Here is an 18,665-nt window from a genome sequence, read left to right on the forward strand (position 1 = left end):
AGTGTTGTCCTTGAGTCAATAGCTTCCATAACACCTGGGAATTGTCACACATGCTGAATTTCACCTCAGACCAAGTTAATCAAATTCTAACAAGATCCCAAGTGATCCACATGCTCATTACACTGGAGAATAGTCTTGATGATTGCATGTGTTTGGGTTTAGTTCTTACTCTTTAATTTTATTACTAATTATCACTGGAAGATCACTGCTTCCCCAGACTGAACTACTGTTTTATCAAAAGGTACCACACAGAGTTATTATAATATTCATCACACTTTGTGATAGCAGTGATTTTTCTTGCTTATCTCTTCCCTCTATGATATGATTTCCAGGACTACAGATCCCAGTTAAGCCTTGAATACTGTTTTATTTCCATATCCCTGACCCAATGTGTAATTTATAATAGTGTGTGACTTATAATTTATACCAAATCTTAATACAGGGGATGAGGCACAGTAAACACTTGATAGGACTAACCATCTGTCCCTTCCATTCTTTGATAATGCTATTTTCATATTTTCCCTAACTCCCGCCATTCTTGGCCACACACAGAACCCCCATCACAATTTCTTTCACACAACAAGTATTCAATTTATTTAATAGTTTTAAAAAGAGCTAGACAAATCTTTTCCCACAAAACTTAGGCTACACAGAAGCTTCTGGGGTGGAGATGGAGATCAATTATTTAACTTTAGCCTGACAGATTTATTATCTTGAGAACTTGCCTGAATAATTAAAAGAAATTTTGAAGTTTAAAATTGAGAGATTAGTCAAAATGAGTTCTAAAGCCACCTACTCTGTTGGGTTTCAAGCAAAGTCAAAAGTAATCCCTAATATGTGATAGTTTCCAGTTGCAGTTTGTCATGTAGACATCTTCAAAGTAGAATTGCTCAATGAAAAGCATCTAAGAAAATGTTGTACATGGGAAAATGTATTGCTGATGGACAGAAGTAATTCAGAGTGTTTATTTTTGTCTTTGGATATTACTTGATCTGAATGTAAGGTTTTTATTAGAGCAATTTCCTCAATCTGTTTACTACTGACATACTGGGTCAGACAATTCTTTGTTGTGGAGGATGTCCAGTTTGTTCTAGGTTGTTTGATAGTATCTCTGGGCCCTCTACCTGCTAGTTTCAAGGAGCAACCCTTCTCAGTTATAATACCCTGAAATGTCTCCATATATTGTCAAATACCAAGAATAAAAATCACTCCTGGTTAAGTGCCACTCCTCTAAGGTATGGGCACATTAAGGGCAGATTAGTCTATTGCCATTTCTCATTATCTGACAAAAAGTTATGCTTCACTGCTATTCCTCTTAAATCTTTGTAATTCAAATATAGACTTTTTCCCAGGGCAAAGGACCTTCGCTTTTTGGAAACTACCTTCACTAATGCTGTGATTCTAGGAAGCACTAGAAGGTTGTGATGCTGTTATTGCTGGGTTAGTAACACACTGTGCAGAGCAGGACTTCAGGGCCTAATTCTATCTGATCAGATTCTAAGAAGGGTCTAGCAATAGACATGTTGCATTGGAAAGGAATGTTGGTAATCTTTAAAAAGAAATTCTTATGAAAAGGCTACTTAATTGTTTCAGCAAGGGTGGCAAATTGGAGTGGGCTCTCTTTTTCTGCCCCTTGTTCTGCTTTTCAGAGATTCACCATCAGTTCATCTATTGGTGTAAGGAAATGACTTAAGAAGTTTGTAGAAATTGTGGTGAATATTGAGCTTCTCTGCTCCTGAGAGGCATCAGTGTAAAATTTAGCATCTGGGTCCCTGAATCAAAAAACTTAAGTAAAAAAGTCAACCTCTTTTACTTCAGTTTACTGCCTCTGGGATGGGCTGAAGGAGGAAGAGTTACACAATATGAAAGATTTAGATTTACTTAACAAGAAATTTAGAGCATGAAGATTTTGATTTTTTTCATTACAAAAGGATTCATCTCAGTGTTCCACCAGATAGACAAAGGTTAATTTAATATTCAGAAATGTGTTTCCTACACCTTTCTTTTGTCAGTTGAGATATGCATATCAAGTTGCAAATGTGTGGTTTTTAGTGAGTCTCATTTTGCCCACAAAGACCTTATTACATACTAGAATATTTAGGCAAGATTGTATGCCAGGAATAAAGTAGTAATCCTTTTGTCTTCAAAAAATTCAAACAACTGACCAATTTAATCAGTTGGGTAAACAAAAATTGATGAGACTCACTGTAGACTGTTCAGTTAAGAATCAGGAATGGTATGGTGCAGAATCATCTGTAGAGGGGACCATGAACTGGTCTAGCCTCACAGAGGGGATATTTGGGGATTTAGCACAAGGTTACAGAGACTGGAGCCTGCTGATTAGTGCTTTGGACGTGGTGGTATTGAAGGAACATTGACAATGAGACAGATTTGGCAGATGATCAGCCTCTAGTTATCAGTCGAGCATTCAGTGATGGTACTTCAGTCTTCCCAGGCTAGTGGGGAGTTATACAAGGAAGTCATTCCTCTAGAGGAGCTGGGTGCCAGATAAACTACTGAGTTAAAAGGCTTGTTAATGAAAAGAAGACAAAAAGAAGAGGAACTTGTTAATGAATATCAGCATATTGATCTGGACTCGTGTATCTTTTCCTCTAAGATTAAACCCATTCTAGACTCTGAGGCAAGTTAATGCCTACAGTGGCTGGGTTAAAAAGCTACAGAGGTTTGAGTCAAGCAGTACCTGAAAACCATATAAATGGTGCCCACAAGAAACCAGGCCAAGCCGGGTGCTGGTAGCTTACACCTGTAATCCTAGATACTTAGGAGGCAAAGATCAGGAAGATCATGTGTTCAAAGCCAGCCTGGGAAAATAGTTTGTGAGACCCTATCTTGAAAAAAACCCAATACAAAAAAGGTCTGATAGAGTAGTTCAGGGTGAAGGCCCTAAGTTCAAGCCCCAGTATAGCAGAGAAAAGAAAAGAAAGAAAACCAAGTCACTAGCAATGAAAGGGAAAGAAGAGGATATACCTGAAATAGGCCTTGTATAGAGTATTCCTACCGCTAACATAGTATGTATCCTGACACAGTAATACATAAAGATTGATTGAATGTGAGGCTTGAGGGACAAGAAAGAGGTTTAGACAGACCCAAGAACAATATAGCAAGATAATGAGATAATTAAATATGCTAGTAGACACAAGAGAAGGAGAAGGTTAAAAGGGGAAAATATCAAGACTCACTTGGGACATTTAAGTTCAAAGTACCCATGAACCAGTGAAATTTGTTTGCTTGGGAAGTATATGGGCTTGTGGAATACAAATGATAGATATCAAGTTTTATGCATCCATAGAAAGGCAAAAGAGATTAAAGAAACAAATGAAATCACCAAAAAGTATGGAGCAAGTTCATGGCTTTAGTAGAGATTTGGATATGCCTTTCTTTGGGATTTGGAAGAACAGGAGGCAGTGAAGGAAACTGAGAAGGGACAACCCCAGAACAAGTAGAACAACTTGGGGAAAATTAAGTCCCAAAAGGCAAGGAGGAAATATTCTGTGAAGAAGTACAGCAGCACCAAACGCTCCAGAAAAACTGAACAAGATTCAGTTTGTCAATTTTTGCAACAGCATTAACTATATACCTACCAGCTGTGTGCTGGGATACAGGAAGGAAGTCACAGAAGGGACTGGTCAGTTTTCCTTAGTCACCAATGATACTTCATTGAGGTTTTTTATGGACTGCAGTACTGACAATTTCATTATAATGGGTTAAAGATGGAACCAAATTTGGAGAAGACAGAGCCAGGTTGTACAGATTGATCTTTGAAGACATTTGAGTGGAAATGGTAAAGAAAAGGGCCAATGGTGTAAAATGGCCTAGTTTGGCCTAATATGTTTAAATGATTATTAGTATAAATTATTACTTTACTTTTGTAACATATCCCATGTAAACAATTTTGACTCATCAACTTGAATCAAATATTTTTATATTAACATAATTGGGTACTATAATGAACAGAGATTTAAAAAAATTCTGTAGCATTTATTTTTCTTCTTGAAAGCTTACAAGTTAGTCTAAAATCAAGTGTGTATTTATGGGGAGTTGTAGGTGGGGAAAAGATATAAAAACAAAAATTCAATGAACGTGGCAAATGTCACTAATGACATCCAATAACAATTACTACTTGTTCCAGACCAGATGAACTGTGAATTCAGAGGAATAAAGTCAACTAAGAGTAGAAAAAGCCTTTTAACACACAGGGGGAAATACATGTGGGTCACAGAATAAAAATAGGATTAGAATTTTCCTAAATGGAAAACAAGAAGAGAAGCTTCACTCCAGAATTCCATCACTTCTCATGGAAAATGGAAATAGTGCCTTTCTTCCACCCTAGAAAACTCAATACCAATCTTCCTTTTCCTATCCTTACCAGAAGCCTTATTTGGTGTTTATGCCTCCCTACTACTATAGTATTGGCTGAGTTGTCAAATATAGTCATTTAATATGCAGGAAACCTCTTGCAGAAAGCAGAAGTCTTAGAAACTTCATCACTGTGCCAGAAAAACAGGAATAGAAAAAGACAAGGCATTTCTTCCAGTGGCTCAGGTTTTCTAACTGTTGAGGATTCTTCATTTTCTGCTCTGTTTTCTCCTTCAAACTGAAAAAACTGTAGCTGGCACTTAGACCATGGAAAGACTCTATTTGTCCCAGTTCATTCAGCAATGATTTTTTAAAAAGTTTATCATTTTTACATTTACTCACATGTGTATACATTGTTTGGGCTACTTCCCCTCACTGTCCCCCGTTCCAGGCAAAACCTGTTCTACCCCCTTGTTCTCCGATTTTGTTGAAGAGAGCACATAAGAGATAATAAGAAAGACAGCGTTTTTGCTAATTTGAGATAAGATAGCTATACAGAGAGATTCCTAGCATTGCTTCCATGCACATGTATATTACAACCCACACTGGTTCATCTCTACCAGACCTCTTCACTACTTCCTGGTCCCCTTGTCCCATAGTGGCCTCTGTCAATTTAACATTAGATTTGTTCCTCTCCAGTGAGCACATCAACCACATTCAAGTTTCAGGTTTTCTTCCCTTTCCCTAGTCCTCCTGTATGTGTTCTCCCTAAATGTGCAATTCATGTTCAACAATATTACTGCATTTGTTTTAAATCTATAATCCCCATATGAGGGAGAACTAACTTTTTTTACATATGAAAAGAACCCCTAAACTGATATTTTAAACTATCATATAGATAAGTTTTATATCATACCAAGAAATTAAACATTTTAGTAAAGTCGAAATAGGTCTATCTACTAAGCCAAAAGTTGAGATAAGATGGAACATTAAGAATCTTTCAACTAATCTAAAAGAAGAAAGACAAAGAGAAAAACCAGAATGAAGAACAGATGAGAAAAATAATGAATTTATTTCAAAATAGTATACTTAGTAAACCATACCAATAAATGCTTCAATGTTAGTGGTCTAAATAATCCAATTTAAAAGGAGATAGCCTCAGATTGGATATAAAATCAGTCCCCATTGATTCATTGTATATAAGAAGTCTACTTTACAACTAAAGACACATATATAATTACAAACCATATTAGTACCCAGGACAAGAGATATTACCGAGGATTAAGATGAACATGTCATGTTGAACAGATGAATTCATGAAGAAGATACAGCAATGAGGCCTGCTTATAAACCTAGTAACAAGCTTCAAAATATGTAAAGCAAAAACTGATGAAACAAGGAAAAATAAATGCCCAATTATGGTTGGATATTTTAAAACTCCTTTCTTAGTAACTGGTGGAATAAGGAGAAAATTAATAGGAATATTAAAGACTTGAGCAGCATTGTCAATCAAGTCAGCCTAATAAACATTTGTAGAACGCTTCACTCAGTAATAATAGAACTATTTTTCAAGTACACATAGAAATTTCACCAATTAAGATAAAATAAATCTTAAAAAAGATTGATATTATAAATCAGTTGTGGTGGTTAATGCCTGTAATTCCAGCTCGCAGGAGGTTGAAGCAGGAGGATCTTGAGTTTAAGCCTGGACTACATAGAGAAATTTGAGGCCAGCCTGGGTTAAATAGTGAGATCCTGCCTGTCTCCCAAAAGAGACTGAAATTAGAGTATGTTGTCCTGATAAAAATGTAGTTAACTTAGCAAGAAGAACAAATAGCTATCTATGTAAGAATCTATGAATATGTGGAAAATAATGCTTTAATAAATTAGCCAGAGGTCAAAGAATAAATCACAGGGAAAATAAATTTAATGGAATGAAAATGAAAACAAGGCATAGAAAATTTCTGGGATGTGGCTAAAGCAATGCTTAGAGAAAAAGCTCTAAAATTAAATGCTTATATTTTAAAGAACAAGGCCTAAAAATTACAGATCCAAATTGCAACCTTAAAAGCTAAAAGAAAAAGGGAAATGCTAGGAGCATGGCTTAAGTGGTAGAGCAAGCAAAGCCCTGAGTTCAAACTTTAGTACTGCCAAACAAAAAGAAAGAAAGAAAAGCAAAATAAAAGCAATTCATAATAGAAAATGACAAATACCAAATCAGGTTATAATACATATATACATGGAAATGCCACAAGAAAACTCCTTCTATCACTATCTTAAACAAACAAAAATGTCATTTTGTTTTTAACAAAAATGGAGAATAGGAGGGCAAAACAGCTCCTGTCTGAGAGGTTGGTACTAGTGGCAGTGGGGAGGATGTAGGGAGAGGGAGTAGGAGGGTGAATATGGTACCAATATTGTGTACACATGAATGAAAATGGAAAAATAAGATCTGTTGAAACTATTCCAGGAATGGGGGGAGAGGAGGATAAAGGAGCATGATGGAGAGGGTGAATTCAACTATGATACATTGTAAGAACTTTTGTAAATGTCACAATGTGCCCCAGCACAATAATAAAAAAGAAAATAAATTTTAAAAAGAGGCTAATAAAATAGGAAATGAACAACAACAAAAAGAAACAAACTGGTTCTTAGGAAAGGTCATTAAAGGTAAGCACCTCTGGTTGGACTGATCAAAGAAATAAGAGAAGGAAAAATACTCATCAACACTAAATTAAGAAATTAAGGAGGAACAGCACACATTTCCTGCAGATTTGTTTGGGTCAGGAGTCCCAGCATAGTTTTATGGATCCTGTACCTCAGTCTTTCTCACAAGACTTCAGTCAAGGTCCCACTAGGGCAGTGTCTGCTAACATGAGCAATTGATATTTGTTGACAAGATTTTGTTCCTTGGACTGAAGGCCCCAATTCATAGCTGTCTATTGGCTGGGAACTATTCCAAATTCTTTGCCACATTGGCCTTTCCAATATGGTTCATCAAAACAAGGAACACATCATAGTCTTTCGTAACAGTTTCAGAAGTGTCATCCCATCATTTTTGCCTCATTTAGTTTACTAAAAGCAAGTCACTAGGTTCAGGCCACACTCAGCCAGGAGGACAGAGATTGTTAGGAGTCATCTTAGAAGTTCCTACCACACCGCTTGCTTGGGAAATTGTCAGACTGAGGAGAAACCAATGAAAGTGCCCTTTTCCAAAGAAATAGTCTCTTTTCAGAGCTACAGCAAAGGAACTTGATGTGACCAGGTTCATAACAGGAGTGACCAACCTTTGTGTGAGGACGGAGGACAAATGAAATCCAGAATTGAGAGGGTAAATTTAGAATCAGAAGAGCAGCATTAAGTATGAGGCCAAGCTCCGAGTTTGAGGCTTTCGATGAGAGGAGGGCTAAGAGGTCAGGAACCCAGGAATACCAAGTCAAGGATGAAGCAAAATATTAGACCCGATAATGCAGGAAGATTCATGAAGAAAGAGCACTCTCCAGTATTAAAGTGATAAGATTAGGCAAAACTTACCCACTCAACTTTTGAAAGGTCATAAAGTATTGCTGTATTTTTGTTTTAAGATCAAGCAAATACTAAATTTAATGGTTTCGTGAAAGAGCTAGAATTGGGAAGGAAGTACTATTCTAAATGCAATTGAAAGTCATTAAAATGTTTCTTTTCCTGTTATCAATAGATTATGTATTTTCTTCTAAAATTCAGAGATAGCACTTTGTATGGATTTGCTTAATTCTTCTTTCTAATAATGCACTCACAGTAAACCATTCCACATCCCGTGCTGTCCCTGTTCCTAGTTGTCTCTATCTCAAAACGAATATTGGTGGAGGCACCCTGGGTTTGTCTTTCCATTTAATTTGTTTAGCTTTTATTTTTAACATTCCCTTATTTTGGCCTTCTGAACGTACTTTTTTGAAGGTCAACAAGTAATCTAGAGACTATAATTTCCTTTCAGAAGATTTTCGAAATTCATGCATTCTGTGCCTTTTCATGTTTTTTAAGAAACTTTATTTACCATATCACTACATGATAAAAAGGCAAAACTAAGGTCATACTAAAAACAAAGAACCACTCTTCTAGAAAACGAAATCTAGCTATTTTTAATTCTCTTTGTACCTGTGTTTAATTATGTCTTTTACAAAACTACAGAAGTAGTGAATTATTTTCATCCCTCTTTTCTTCATGTGCAATCCTTTTTGACTCTCATTTTGTGGGTGTATTTATTATATGTTTTAATCTTAGTCCACTTATTTATAATTCTTCTTAAATATATTCTTTTATTACTACTTTGCACACACCTTTCCATGTGAATTTAATGACAGCACAGTTTGTTTGGTTTCTGCATTTAGACTAATGGTCAACTGAACAGCTACTAATAAATCAATATGCAGCAATTTAAATGCCTATTAAAAATTTCCAATGCCAGATCCAAACTGCCAGTTTTGCTTATTCAGAAAAGGATGACATTTTCTTCCTATACCATTGACTAAAGATAAATAGATCATACCATTTCAGATTAAATTAAAAATAGCATTTCTGTGTATTTGAGTAAACTTTCATTGCTTTCAGAAACCTAAAAATTCTGAGAGGTTATCTGCTCTAAATCTTAAATGTTATGATTTTGGGTTATTTTAGTGTTTTTGAAACAGGTATAGGGATGCACACCCACAATCTCAACACTTGGGAGTGTGAGGCAGGAGAACCTTGAGTTTGAAGGCAGCTTGGTGAGTTATATAGTAAGTTCCAGGTTAGCCTAGGCTACATAGCCATACCCTGTCTCAAAAACATCAAAACAGAGCTGACAATATGGCTTGAGTGGTAAAGTGCCTGCCTAGCAAGTACCAGGTTCTTAGTTCAACTCCCAGTACCACCAAAATAAATAAATAAATAAAAAGTACTTTGCAAAATATTTTCTCTACCAATTTACTGTGGTGTCTGAAATCCATACTTTGTTATTCCTATGGGCTGTTAAAGCTAGGCAGAGATATATAGATATGCATATGGATGGGTATAGATATATAGATATGGAATACAGGGATAGGTAAATATTGCATCCCTGAAAAACATTGCTTATTAGACAAATACCTTATTAGACAAATAGCTTATTAGACAAATACCATGAGAGATAGAATGATGAATAAACTTAAAGGGGTGTGTTTGTGTAATATGTGTATGTGAGTTTTAGGTTGAGAAATTGAAAAATCTAGAAAAGGCTGTGCCTTAAATGACCTATGTCAGGATTGAGGCAACAAAGTGTGCCCAGGGGCAGCTTGAATAACAGATGGACAGATGGACAATGACGGTACTGGGACCAGGTCATGAAAAGAAAGAAAGGTGTCAAAACATGAATTATGTTTGCCCTTTATAACATTAGAGACGAAAGCATCCAGGATATGTGTGTGTGTGTGTGTGTGTGTGTGTGTGTGTGTGTGTACTGGATATTTAACTCAAGGTCTCATGCTTGGTAGGTAAGCTCTCTACCACTTGAATTCCACCCCTGGTTGTTTTGCTTTTCAGTTTAAGCCACACCACAGGTCCTTTTGTATTTTAGTTTGTTTCTTTTGATAGGGTCTCCTGGTTTTGCACAGGCAGGCCTGAGAGTGAATCCTCCTACCTCCACCTCCCACACAGCTAGGGTTATTGATGAATGACAAAACACTTATTTGTTGAGATGGGAGCTAACTTTTTGCCTGGGCTGGCCTCTAACTGTGATCCTCTTTTTTTTTTTTTTATGTGAACCCATCTGTGCCTTCATTCTAAATAGTGTTTTGTTTTGTTTTTATGGAATTGGCTGAACTTATTTTCAGTGAATATATATTTACAATTTTTATATCTTCTTTTTTATTATTCATTTATTCACATGTGCATACATTGCTTGGGCCATTTCTCCCCCAATCTCCCTACCCCTCCCTCTCTCTTCCACTCCCCCTCGCTTCCAGGCAGAACCTGTTCTGTTCTTATCTCTAATTTTTGTTGAAGAGAAAACATAAGCAATAATAAGAAAGACAAACTGTTTTTGCTAGTTGAGATAAGGATAGCTATTCAGAGAGATTCCTAGCATTTCTTCCATGTACAAATGTGTTACATCCCAAGTTGACTCATCTCTAACTGACCTCTTCACTAGTTCCTGATCCCCTTCTCAAGTTGACCTCTGTTGCTTTAAGGTTTCTGTATTAGTCCCTCTGCAGTGGGACATTAAATACTTTCATGTTTTGGGTTTCTTACTTATCACTATACCTCTCATATGTGCTCTCCCCTTGTCATGCGATCCAAGTCCAACCACATTGCTGTATTTGCCCTAGATCTAAAGTCTGCATATGGGGGAGAACATACAATTTTTGGTCTTTTGAGCCTCTTATCTCTGCTTCCGGAGGAACTGGGGTGATAGGTGAGCTACACCATGCTGGCCCATTGCTTAATTTTGATAACGCAGTAAATCATGCCCATGAATTAATGGAAGATTTAAAAAAAAAAACTCAACTTGAAATGCTGTTTTTTTAATTGGGTCCCAATAATAGTTTAAGTGACACTCTGTTAATAGGCAAATTATAAATGTTATCACTGTATTTATGGAGTTTTAATCCTTATAACTACAAAAAAGTAATTAAATAAATAGTCCTTGTTCTTTTGAGGAAGCAATTCTAAATTTGGAAATTAATCACATTATGCCTTATTATTCTCCCAGGATCCCATGATTCCTTCAGCTTCTACATTGATGAAGCCTCTCCAGTAGGTCCTGAACAACCAGAAACTGTCCAGAATTTTGTCTCTGTGTTCGGAACTGTAGCCAAGAAGCTGATGCGGAAATGGTTAGCCACTCAAACAATGAACTTTACTGGTCAGCTAGGAGCTGGAATCCGTTATTTTGATCTTCGAATTTCCACCAAGCCCAGAGATCCCGACAATGAACTCTATTTTGCTCATGGCTTGTTTAGTGCCAAAGTCAATGAAGGTCTTGAGGAGATCAATGCATTCCTCACAGATCACCATAAGGAAGTAGTATTCTTGGACTTCAACCACTTTTATGGGATGCAGAAATATCATCATGAAAAATTGGTCCAAATGCTGAAAGACATCTATGGAAACAAAATGTGTCCAGCAATTTTTGCCCAGGAAGTTAGCTTGAAATACCTGTGGGAGAAGGACTATCAAGTGCTAGTCTTCTACCACAGCCCAGTGGCTCTGGAAGTACCATTTCTCTGGCCTGGGCAAATGATGCCAGCACCCTGGGCTAACACCACAGATCCTGAAAAACTGATCCAGTTTCTTCAGGCATCCATCACTGAGAGAAGAAAGAAGGGCTCGTTTTTTATATCTCAGGTGGTGCTGACCCCCAAAGCTAGCACTGTGGTCAAAGGTGTGGCAAGTGGCCTCAGAGAAACAATTACAGAAAGGTAAGTATGCTTAAAGTATTAGGGTGAAAGCTTCAACAACCTAACTCTAATTCACAAAGCTAGTAAGTGATGGAGCTAAAATTCATACCCATGCATATTAGTTCCCTTGGGCTGTCACAACTGAATACAACAGAGTGCCTTAAAACAATGCAATGTGCTATTTCATACTTATGGAAGTTAGAAATTGGATCTCAAGGTGTCAAAGAGTTAGTTCTTCTGAGAATTTTGATGAAGAATCTTTTCTATGCCCCTCTCCTAGCCTCTAGTGATGACTCAGAATCCTTGTTCCTTAGAGTATAGGTGCATCACTCCCTATCTGCCTACTTGTCATATGACATTCTCCCTGTGTGCCTTTTTTCCTTTAAAGACATCAGTGATACCAGATTAGGGCCTACCCTAATGGCTTCACCTTAACTTAGGTAGGACTTTAACATATTTCTTGTGGGACATAGATCAACCCATAACACCATGTAATTTGACTCCATGTCTACTTCTCTTCTTATAGCACTCTTTTTTCACATTTCTATAGAGCTTTATAGACTACAAAGTCCTTTCTTCACTATCTGAAGTCTCTCTAAATACCCTGTTGTCATTTAATATATATAATAACTTTGGGAAGTAGATATTATCTTACCAATAAAAATAAATGATGATCAGAAAAGTGAGATGTTTTGCCTAAGGCTTGATCAACAGGGAATGATGAAGAAAACACTCAGAACCCATTCTCAAGCCATATCCTCAGCCCCATACATTATATATGCTACCTTATTAGGAAGGGTTGCCCTCCAAAGAGTGGGAATTCCATTGGCCAAGCCCAGCCAGCCCCATAGGGTGATGATTACCTGCAAGGTATAATTTCAGTCATCACCAAGATCTCTGTTGCTCTTTCCCAAGAGCGTGACAGCATATAGAATCATTCTTATCATTTATTCTTTTGAATTAAAGTATTAAGCAATCTAAGAAATAAATGGAAAGAGATCAGGAGTCTTTATTAGATTTTTTTTTCATCTTTAATTGATAGTATGAATTATGGTAAGGAGACAGACCATGAATGTTTTGTGGGGAAAGACAGGAAAATGAGAAAAGACTTGGATGAAAATGGTATGAGTGGCACTATAGCACAACATGCAGGGTGGGGAATGACAGGAGATGAAGCTTGTAATGAAGATAAAAATTGACTTCAAACAAATCTTTTAGCTAGGCCACAGAGAACTTCACCCTGTAAGCAACGGGGAGGTAAATAATGGTATCTTGCAGTTAAATGGCTTGACCAGATCTTCATGTTAGATAATAATTGATAAAGCTTAAAAGATAGAGTGAAGAGAGTGGGCAGTTAAGAAGTGCTTAGAACTGTTTCAGCAATCTAAAATGATAAAGTAAGAAAACTTAGAAGGGAATGATATGCAAGCAGTGAAAATTAGGATGATTTGGTGACTGTTTAGCTATGTGGCACAAATGGAAGAAAGAGATAAGGATAAGGTTTCTGATTGGGAAGTAGGATGAAGGAACATTCAAGACCAGAAATAAAGGTCCTTTGAAGAGGAAAGAGTACTATATTATCAGGGTCATGCTGCATATAAAGTGCCAGGAAGGCATCCAAGTAGATGTGGCCAAATGTTCATTAGGATCATAGGCCAACTAACTCAGTGCTATTAATATTTTGTGGTAGTCAAAGCCAGAATCCTTTGGGATGGAAGCATTCTTCCTTACAAAATCCTAACTTCCTTCTGCTCTTCAGATATTAATGGGATCTCCCTGTTCCTTGCAATTTAAATTAAGATTGCCAACCCTTCATTATACATCCTAGACAGGTGCAAGCCCTCCTTACGATCTCTGCTAATACCAGATTTCTTTCTTTCTTGTGGTCTGAGCACTACCTACTGCTGGATTGCATCATTTGATTGGTCAATTGTCCCATATAATCTGTCCTTGTTCCATTCCTAGGAGTGAAACTTGCTTCATATTTAGTTTCTACAATGGTTTTTAAATTTTACTGGTGATCTAAAGAGATAAGGAAAGTTTTAGAGTCATAGTAATGAACATAATTTAAAATTAAATTGCAGAGTTTTTATAATTACAGGTTTTCTGCCCTCAGATATCTTCCCTAATGAAATATATAACACTTTGTACCTCGGCCTTAAACTCTCTGATTGAGTCTTCTCTTCCTCCTTTTCCTATTTTTCATCATTTCCTTTCCCTATACCTGGATTGCCTTGGGGATCCTATATTCTTCTCTTGATTATTTGCCTAATTATTCACTTCCTAAGATTAACCTCAACTAGATCCATCAAAATACTCATCAGAATAAGAGGTATTTTAAAATATTAACATAAATTATTATGTTAAATAAATAATTACCCTCTCTCTCATCAAATTACAAAATGGGGGAGTTCATACGGTCTACAAATTTTGAGGAATCCCTGAATTCCAGTTAGAAGTGGGGAAGAATCAAGAGGAGCCTGGGGATGAGCTGACTCCTATTCTCTCCATTCATTCTATACCTTGAAAGAAACAAGCTCAATTTTCGGCTTTTATATGTTGGGTACCACAAAGTGTTCCTATGACCAGTTTCACCATTCCAGTGTGTAGTTCTATGCTTACAAAAGCATTTACCCATATTACAGACCTGCTTTGCATGTTTGGCAAGAACCATCTCCAGATTTTTCCTGCACAGGGACCAGCCTTTGAAGAGGACAAAAAGAATAAGATATTCAAAGAGAAAATGGTGTTCCTTTTTCCATTTTATGGCTTTTGAAATACTTTGAAAGTTTGTAAGTCACCGTTAAACTCTTTTTTGGTTTTTCATGCTCTAGTACACTGCTGCTTAAGTAAGGATTGTGAGGAAAAAAATCAAGTAGGTTAAGAAAGTGCTGAAAATTGTGTTTTACACAACTCTCTCAATAGCATCATGATACACATTAGTATACAAAAGGCACTAACAAGTATTTTAGTGAAGAATCCCACTTAAATATAACTAAAACAGTGTTTTGCACATTGTTTTCAGCTAGCATTATTAATAGTACATGGAATTAATTTTGAAGAACTGTCCTTAGCCGTCTGTTCTAATTCAAAACTTCTCACTTGCCTCTGGTTTATATATTTGGAATATATATTTCTTTTCATTGAAAAGAAAGAGGGACAGGAAGAGAATTTTAAAAATACAAATGAAGACCCTATAGGTAGAATCAACCTTTTCTTCTCTAGTATTATGCAAATTACTAGCCAATAATTTGCAAATATAGCTGAGCCTCACCATTGTACATTATTCTCATGCTATAAGTATGCTCCAGTGGAGTTTAGTGTCAGAAGTACTAGAAAAACCTCCTTTTTGCCACTTGAAAAGCTATGGTCTGAGTGTGGTTCAATGTATGCTCAGGTTTTTTGTTTTGTTTTGTTAGGATTTTTTTTTAACACATTCAGTCTTCTGGATGGAGCCTATAAGAAAAGTCATCATCAGCCTTGCAAAGGTAATTTACTGAAAAAGGCATGACGGAGCACTTGATTCCACAGAGTTTGTTCTCTTTTTTTTTTTCTTTTTCCTTTTTTGGTGAAGCCTAAAAAGTGGACTGATTTTGCCACTATCCTCTTGATTTTTATACCAAAATATTGGTTCAAAGACTCCCATGCTAGCATTGACAGTTGCAGTGAGTTCCTCAATGCCACCAAAGAAAAAGTCCCCAGGCAATTGTAAGATCTCTCTGGATTTTGAACTATATCCTACATTTGACCCCATTTTTCTACAATTTTAAAAATCATTTTTAATATTTGGGCTAACAAAATTTCTCAGCATGTGCATTTAGAAACTAGTGTTTGAGGATGTGGGTGGCTTTCAGGAAAACTAAATGCAGCTTGAAATTGGGTAGTGTAGCATTCAATCTGGCCATTGGCTCCACATACTTCAGATGCATTTTCTACACTGTAGCAATGCCAAAAGACACAGATTTTTATTTCTTAAAGACCTATTTTAATACATTTTTCAAACACCAGCTTTTACACCTCACCCCCACAGAATTCACACATTCTTAAAAAGAAGGTATGCAACTTGAATCAAGTTCTTCCATAATTTGTGGGAGTTTATTAATTTATAGCTATGTTTTTAGTTTTAAAATGTGGTCATATCATCTGTCAGAATTTTTAGGAAGCAATGCATTTTTGCAAATAAATTAATGCTGAATTAAGTTAGATAGTGCTTATATAGGTCAACAGTCTATATCATGATAATACTAATAATAGTATTACAAGTATTATACTAATTGATATAAACACATATATACATTAACTCACACTATACACACATATACATACATATATATATAAACTATATATACATATATAGACTCTCTCTCTTTGTGTGTGTGTATATATATAGATAGAGAGAGAGAGAGAGACAGAGAGAGAGAGAGTCTGAGTCTGATTTAGTATACACAAAATCTCCCAAATATAGTTACAGCTGGTATCTCATCTTAAAGGTGAAATAACTGAGCCTTAGAAATTGGCAATTTTCCTACATAACAATTAGAAAAGGTCAATTCAGGATTTAAACTTAGGTTGATCTATGTGTTATTTTTATTCCTGTTTGAATTTATGTTTTGTTCTAAACACTGTATTACTGTATTCCAAGTGTGTAACTTCATATATGAAGTCATAAAGCTATCACATCATATTATTTTATACAGCTGAAAAGAGGTGATGACTACAACTTTGTTTTTGTCTTATTAAATGGAAATATCTGTACCAAATTCTGCAGCATAGTCAAGTGGACTAAGTGCAATTTGGTACTTATCTATTGAGCAGCTCCTATGTATAGGGTTCTGAAATAAGTGCTGTGCAGCATATTACAATTGGTAAGAAGCCATTGTTCCCATCAAGTGTAAAAGTAGGTTTGAAAAGAGATCATGCATCACCTAAATAGAAGCTGGAGAAAAATGAGATGATTGAAGATTAAAATCAATAGTCATTTAGAGGAGAGAGATACCTGGAAAGATTTTGATTGGCTTTGAGCAAAGGACAGCATTGTGATAGTCAGAGACAGGTGGAGGTGGCTTCTGAAGCTAAGTAAATAATAGGAGCAAAACACTGAGATGGAAAATCTTGAGGACAAGAGAAGCCAGACTTGGCTACCATGGAGTGATGTCCAAGGAAAATGGAAGATTGTCCTAGGAAAAAAAATGAAGGGTAAAATCATGGAACTCTAGACTGGATTAGATATGTACTTAAAATACTTTGAAGGAGAAAAATCAGAACTGGGCCTCAGGGGACAAAGCTGACTCAATTGTATAGGTTGGATAAATAGGGAAAAACTGAAGATGGAGCCACCAGTTCAAAGAGGGGAACAAAGTAGTCAATAGTGACTGGAAAGAGAGAGAGGTAAAAGATGCTGACCCAATGTGACTTCCGCTCTCCTGATAGTGTTGCCCTGTAGAATACTGGAAAGGTCATTCACAGTGCCATTCTACATGAGTGATATCCCTTGGAGCTGGACAGTGTGCAAATCTGTACACTTAATCTCATGATCATAGTCATTGCCTAGTACGTAAGGTAGAATTTTGAAGACATGGCTGTTTATATGCACCCATATTACCTAGTTGGAGAAAGGCAGGGAAGGACGCTACAGTTCTTAAGTTCCCGTAATGTGCCAGGCACTGTGCTGAGTGCTTTATGTAAATTTCATCCATTTAATTTGACCTGAGGCCTTATCAATTATTATTAAATATTAAAGGTAGAAATTTAGCCTGAGATATCTAAGATCTTACTCAAAAATTCTCACATTAAATAATCCCATAATTAACAAATTAGTAGTTATATGGGTCTGTTCAACTCTTAGTCCCATGCTTACTCATGAAAATAATGTAAAATTGACATTACTAAGCACTGGGTACATGTGATACATTATCTGTTCATCTGAAGGCAGAGTCAGGTCTAAGGGTGAGGGAAGGCAAATGATTCTAAAAGGAGAGTGGGCAAAGCCAGGAGAAGAGGCTTTACCTCAAGAAAGCAGATTCAGGTAGGATTCTGGCGTGGAGCTCCCAGGGAAGCATTGACAGAATAATAGACTAGAAAAGGAACTTAGGGTTAACTGGGTTCACTCTTCCTTGCCTTCTGCCTATTACCAGTTTGATGGCTTTACACTTAGTAATAACAACAGCAAAAAAAACCATAATGAGGTCCACATGATGCTAAGTGACTGTACAAGGTCATAGAACCATTGGCAGCAAAGATGGGATTAAACCCCAGGTCTTCCTCCTCTCAGGCAGAGTTCTTTCTTATACCTCAGGGAGAGATAATGCCAGAAGATGGATAGAAGGGCCACAGAGGACCAGAGATCATAGTGCTACAGAGACCAACATGGAAGGGAAGCCCAGCACAATGTGGTGTCTTGGACCCTTAATATCCCTGATGTCAGGTCCAACATAGGGGCCTGAGGACCAGGCAATGGATTTTGTGCTGGGCTTACCTTCCTTTCATTCTTTCTTCCTCTGTCATGAATCCAATAGACTTCCATTTTTTCCCATCTAGTGGGGTTGTAGCCCTGCTAATGCCCTATTTACCCTTCATTTTTCTGGAAGTTATTCTTCTGTAGTTCCTGTCATCTTAGCAGCTTTGGGAGCCAAGAAAAACCTCACCAAAAGACTGAGCTTCAGAATGGTTGCAAGTCACAACAGAGTGACATGAGGTAGCACTGAGCTCCATGAAGAGCAACCTTTTTCTCTACCCTCTCACCCCAAGCCATGGTCCCCAGTAGGTGAGCAAACTAGCAGAGCAGCTGATAAAGGATTTTCTATTCAACAGAAGGGGAAAACTATCTCTTCAGACTGCATACGCCTAAGGAGAAAGTATCCATGATACTGTGGAAAGCCAGTATTAGAATAATCATTATTTATAAGAAATTTCCATCACAGGATTCATTTCATATATAAATGAAATACATGTTTATAT

At 36.7% G+C, this 18,665-nt stretch overlaps 1 protein-coding gene across 1 annotated transcript in view; it reads left to right on the top strand.

Annotated features, from left to right (window-relative positions):
• Positions 1-18,665, top strand: part of LOC109680290 (PI-PLC X domain-containing protein 3) — a 156,980-nt gene that overhangs the window by 84,326 nt on the left and 53,989 nt on the right. Inside the window, exon 2 of the mRNA XM_074077544.1 lies at positions 11,021-11,729. Coding sequence (XP_073933645.1) covers positions 11,021-11,729 — 709 coding nt within the window. The remainder of the gene's footprint in view (positions 1-11,020; positions 11,730-18,665) is intronic.

The sequence above is a fragment of the Castor canadensis genome, chromosome 6 (assembly GCF_047511655.1).
Source record: "Castor canadensis chromosome 6, mCasCan1.hap1v2, whole genome shotgun sequence".
NCBI classification, from domain to species: domain Eukaryota; kingdom Metazoa; phylum Chordata; class Mammalia; order Rodentia; family Castoridae; genus Castor; species Castor canadensis.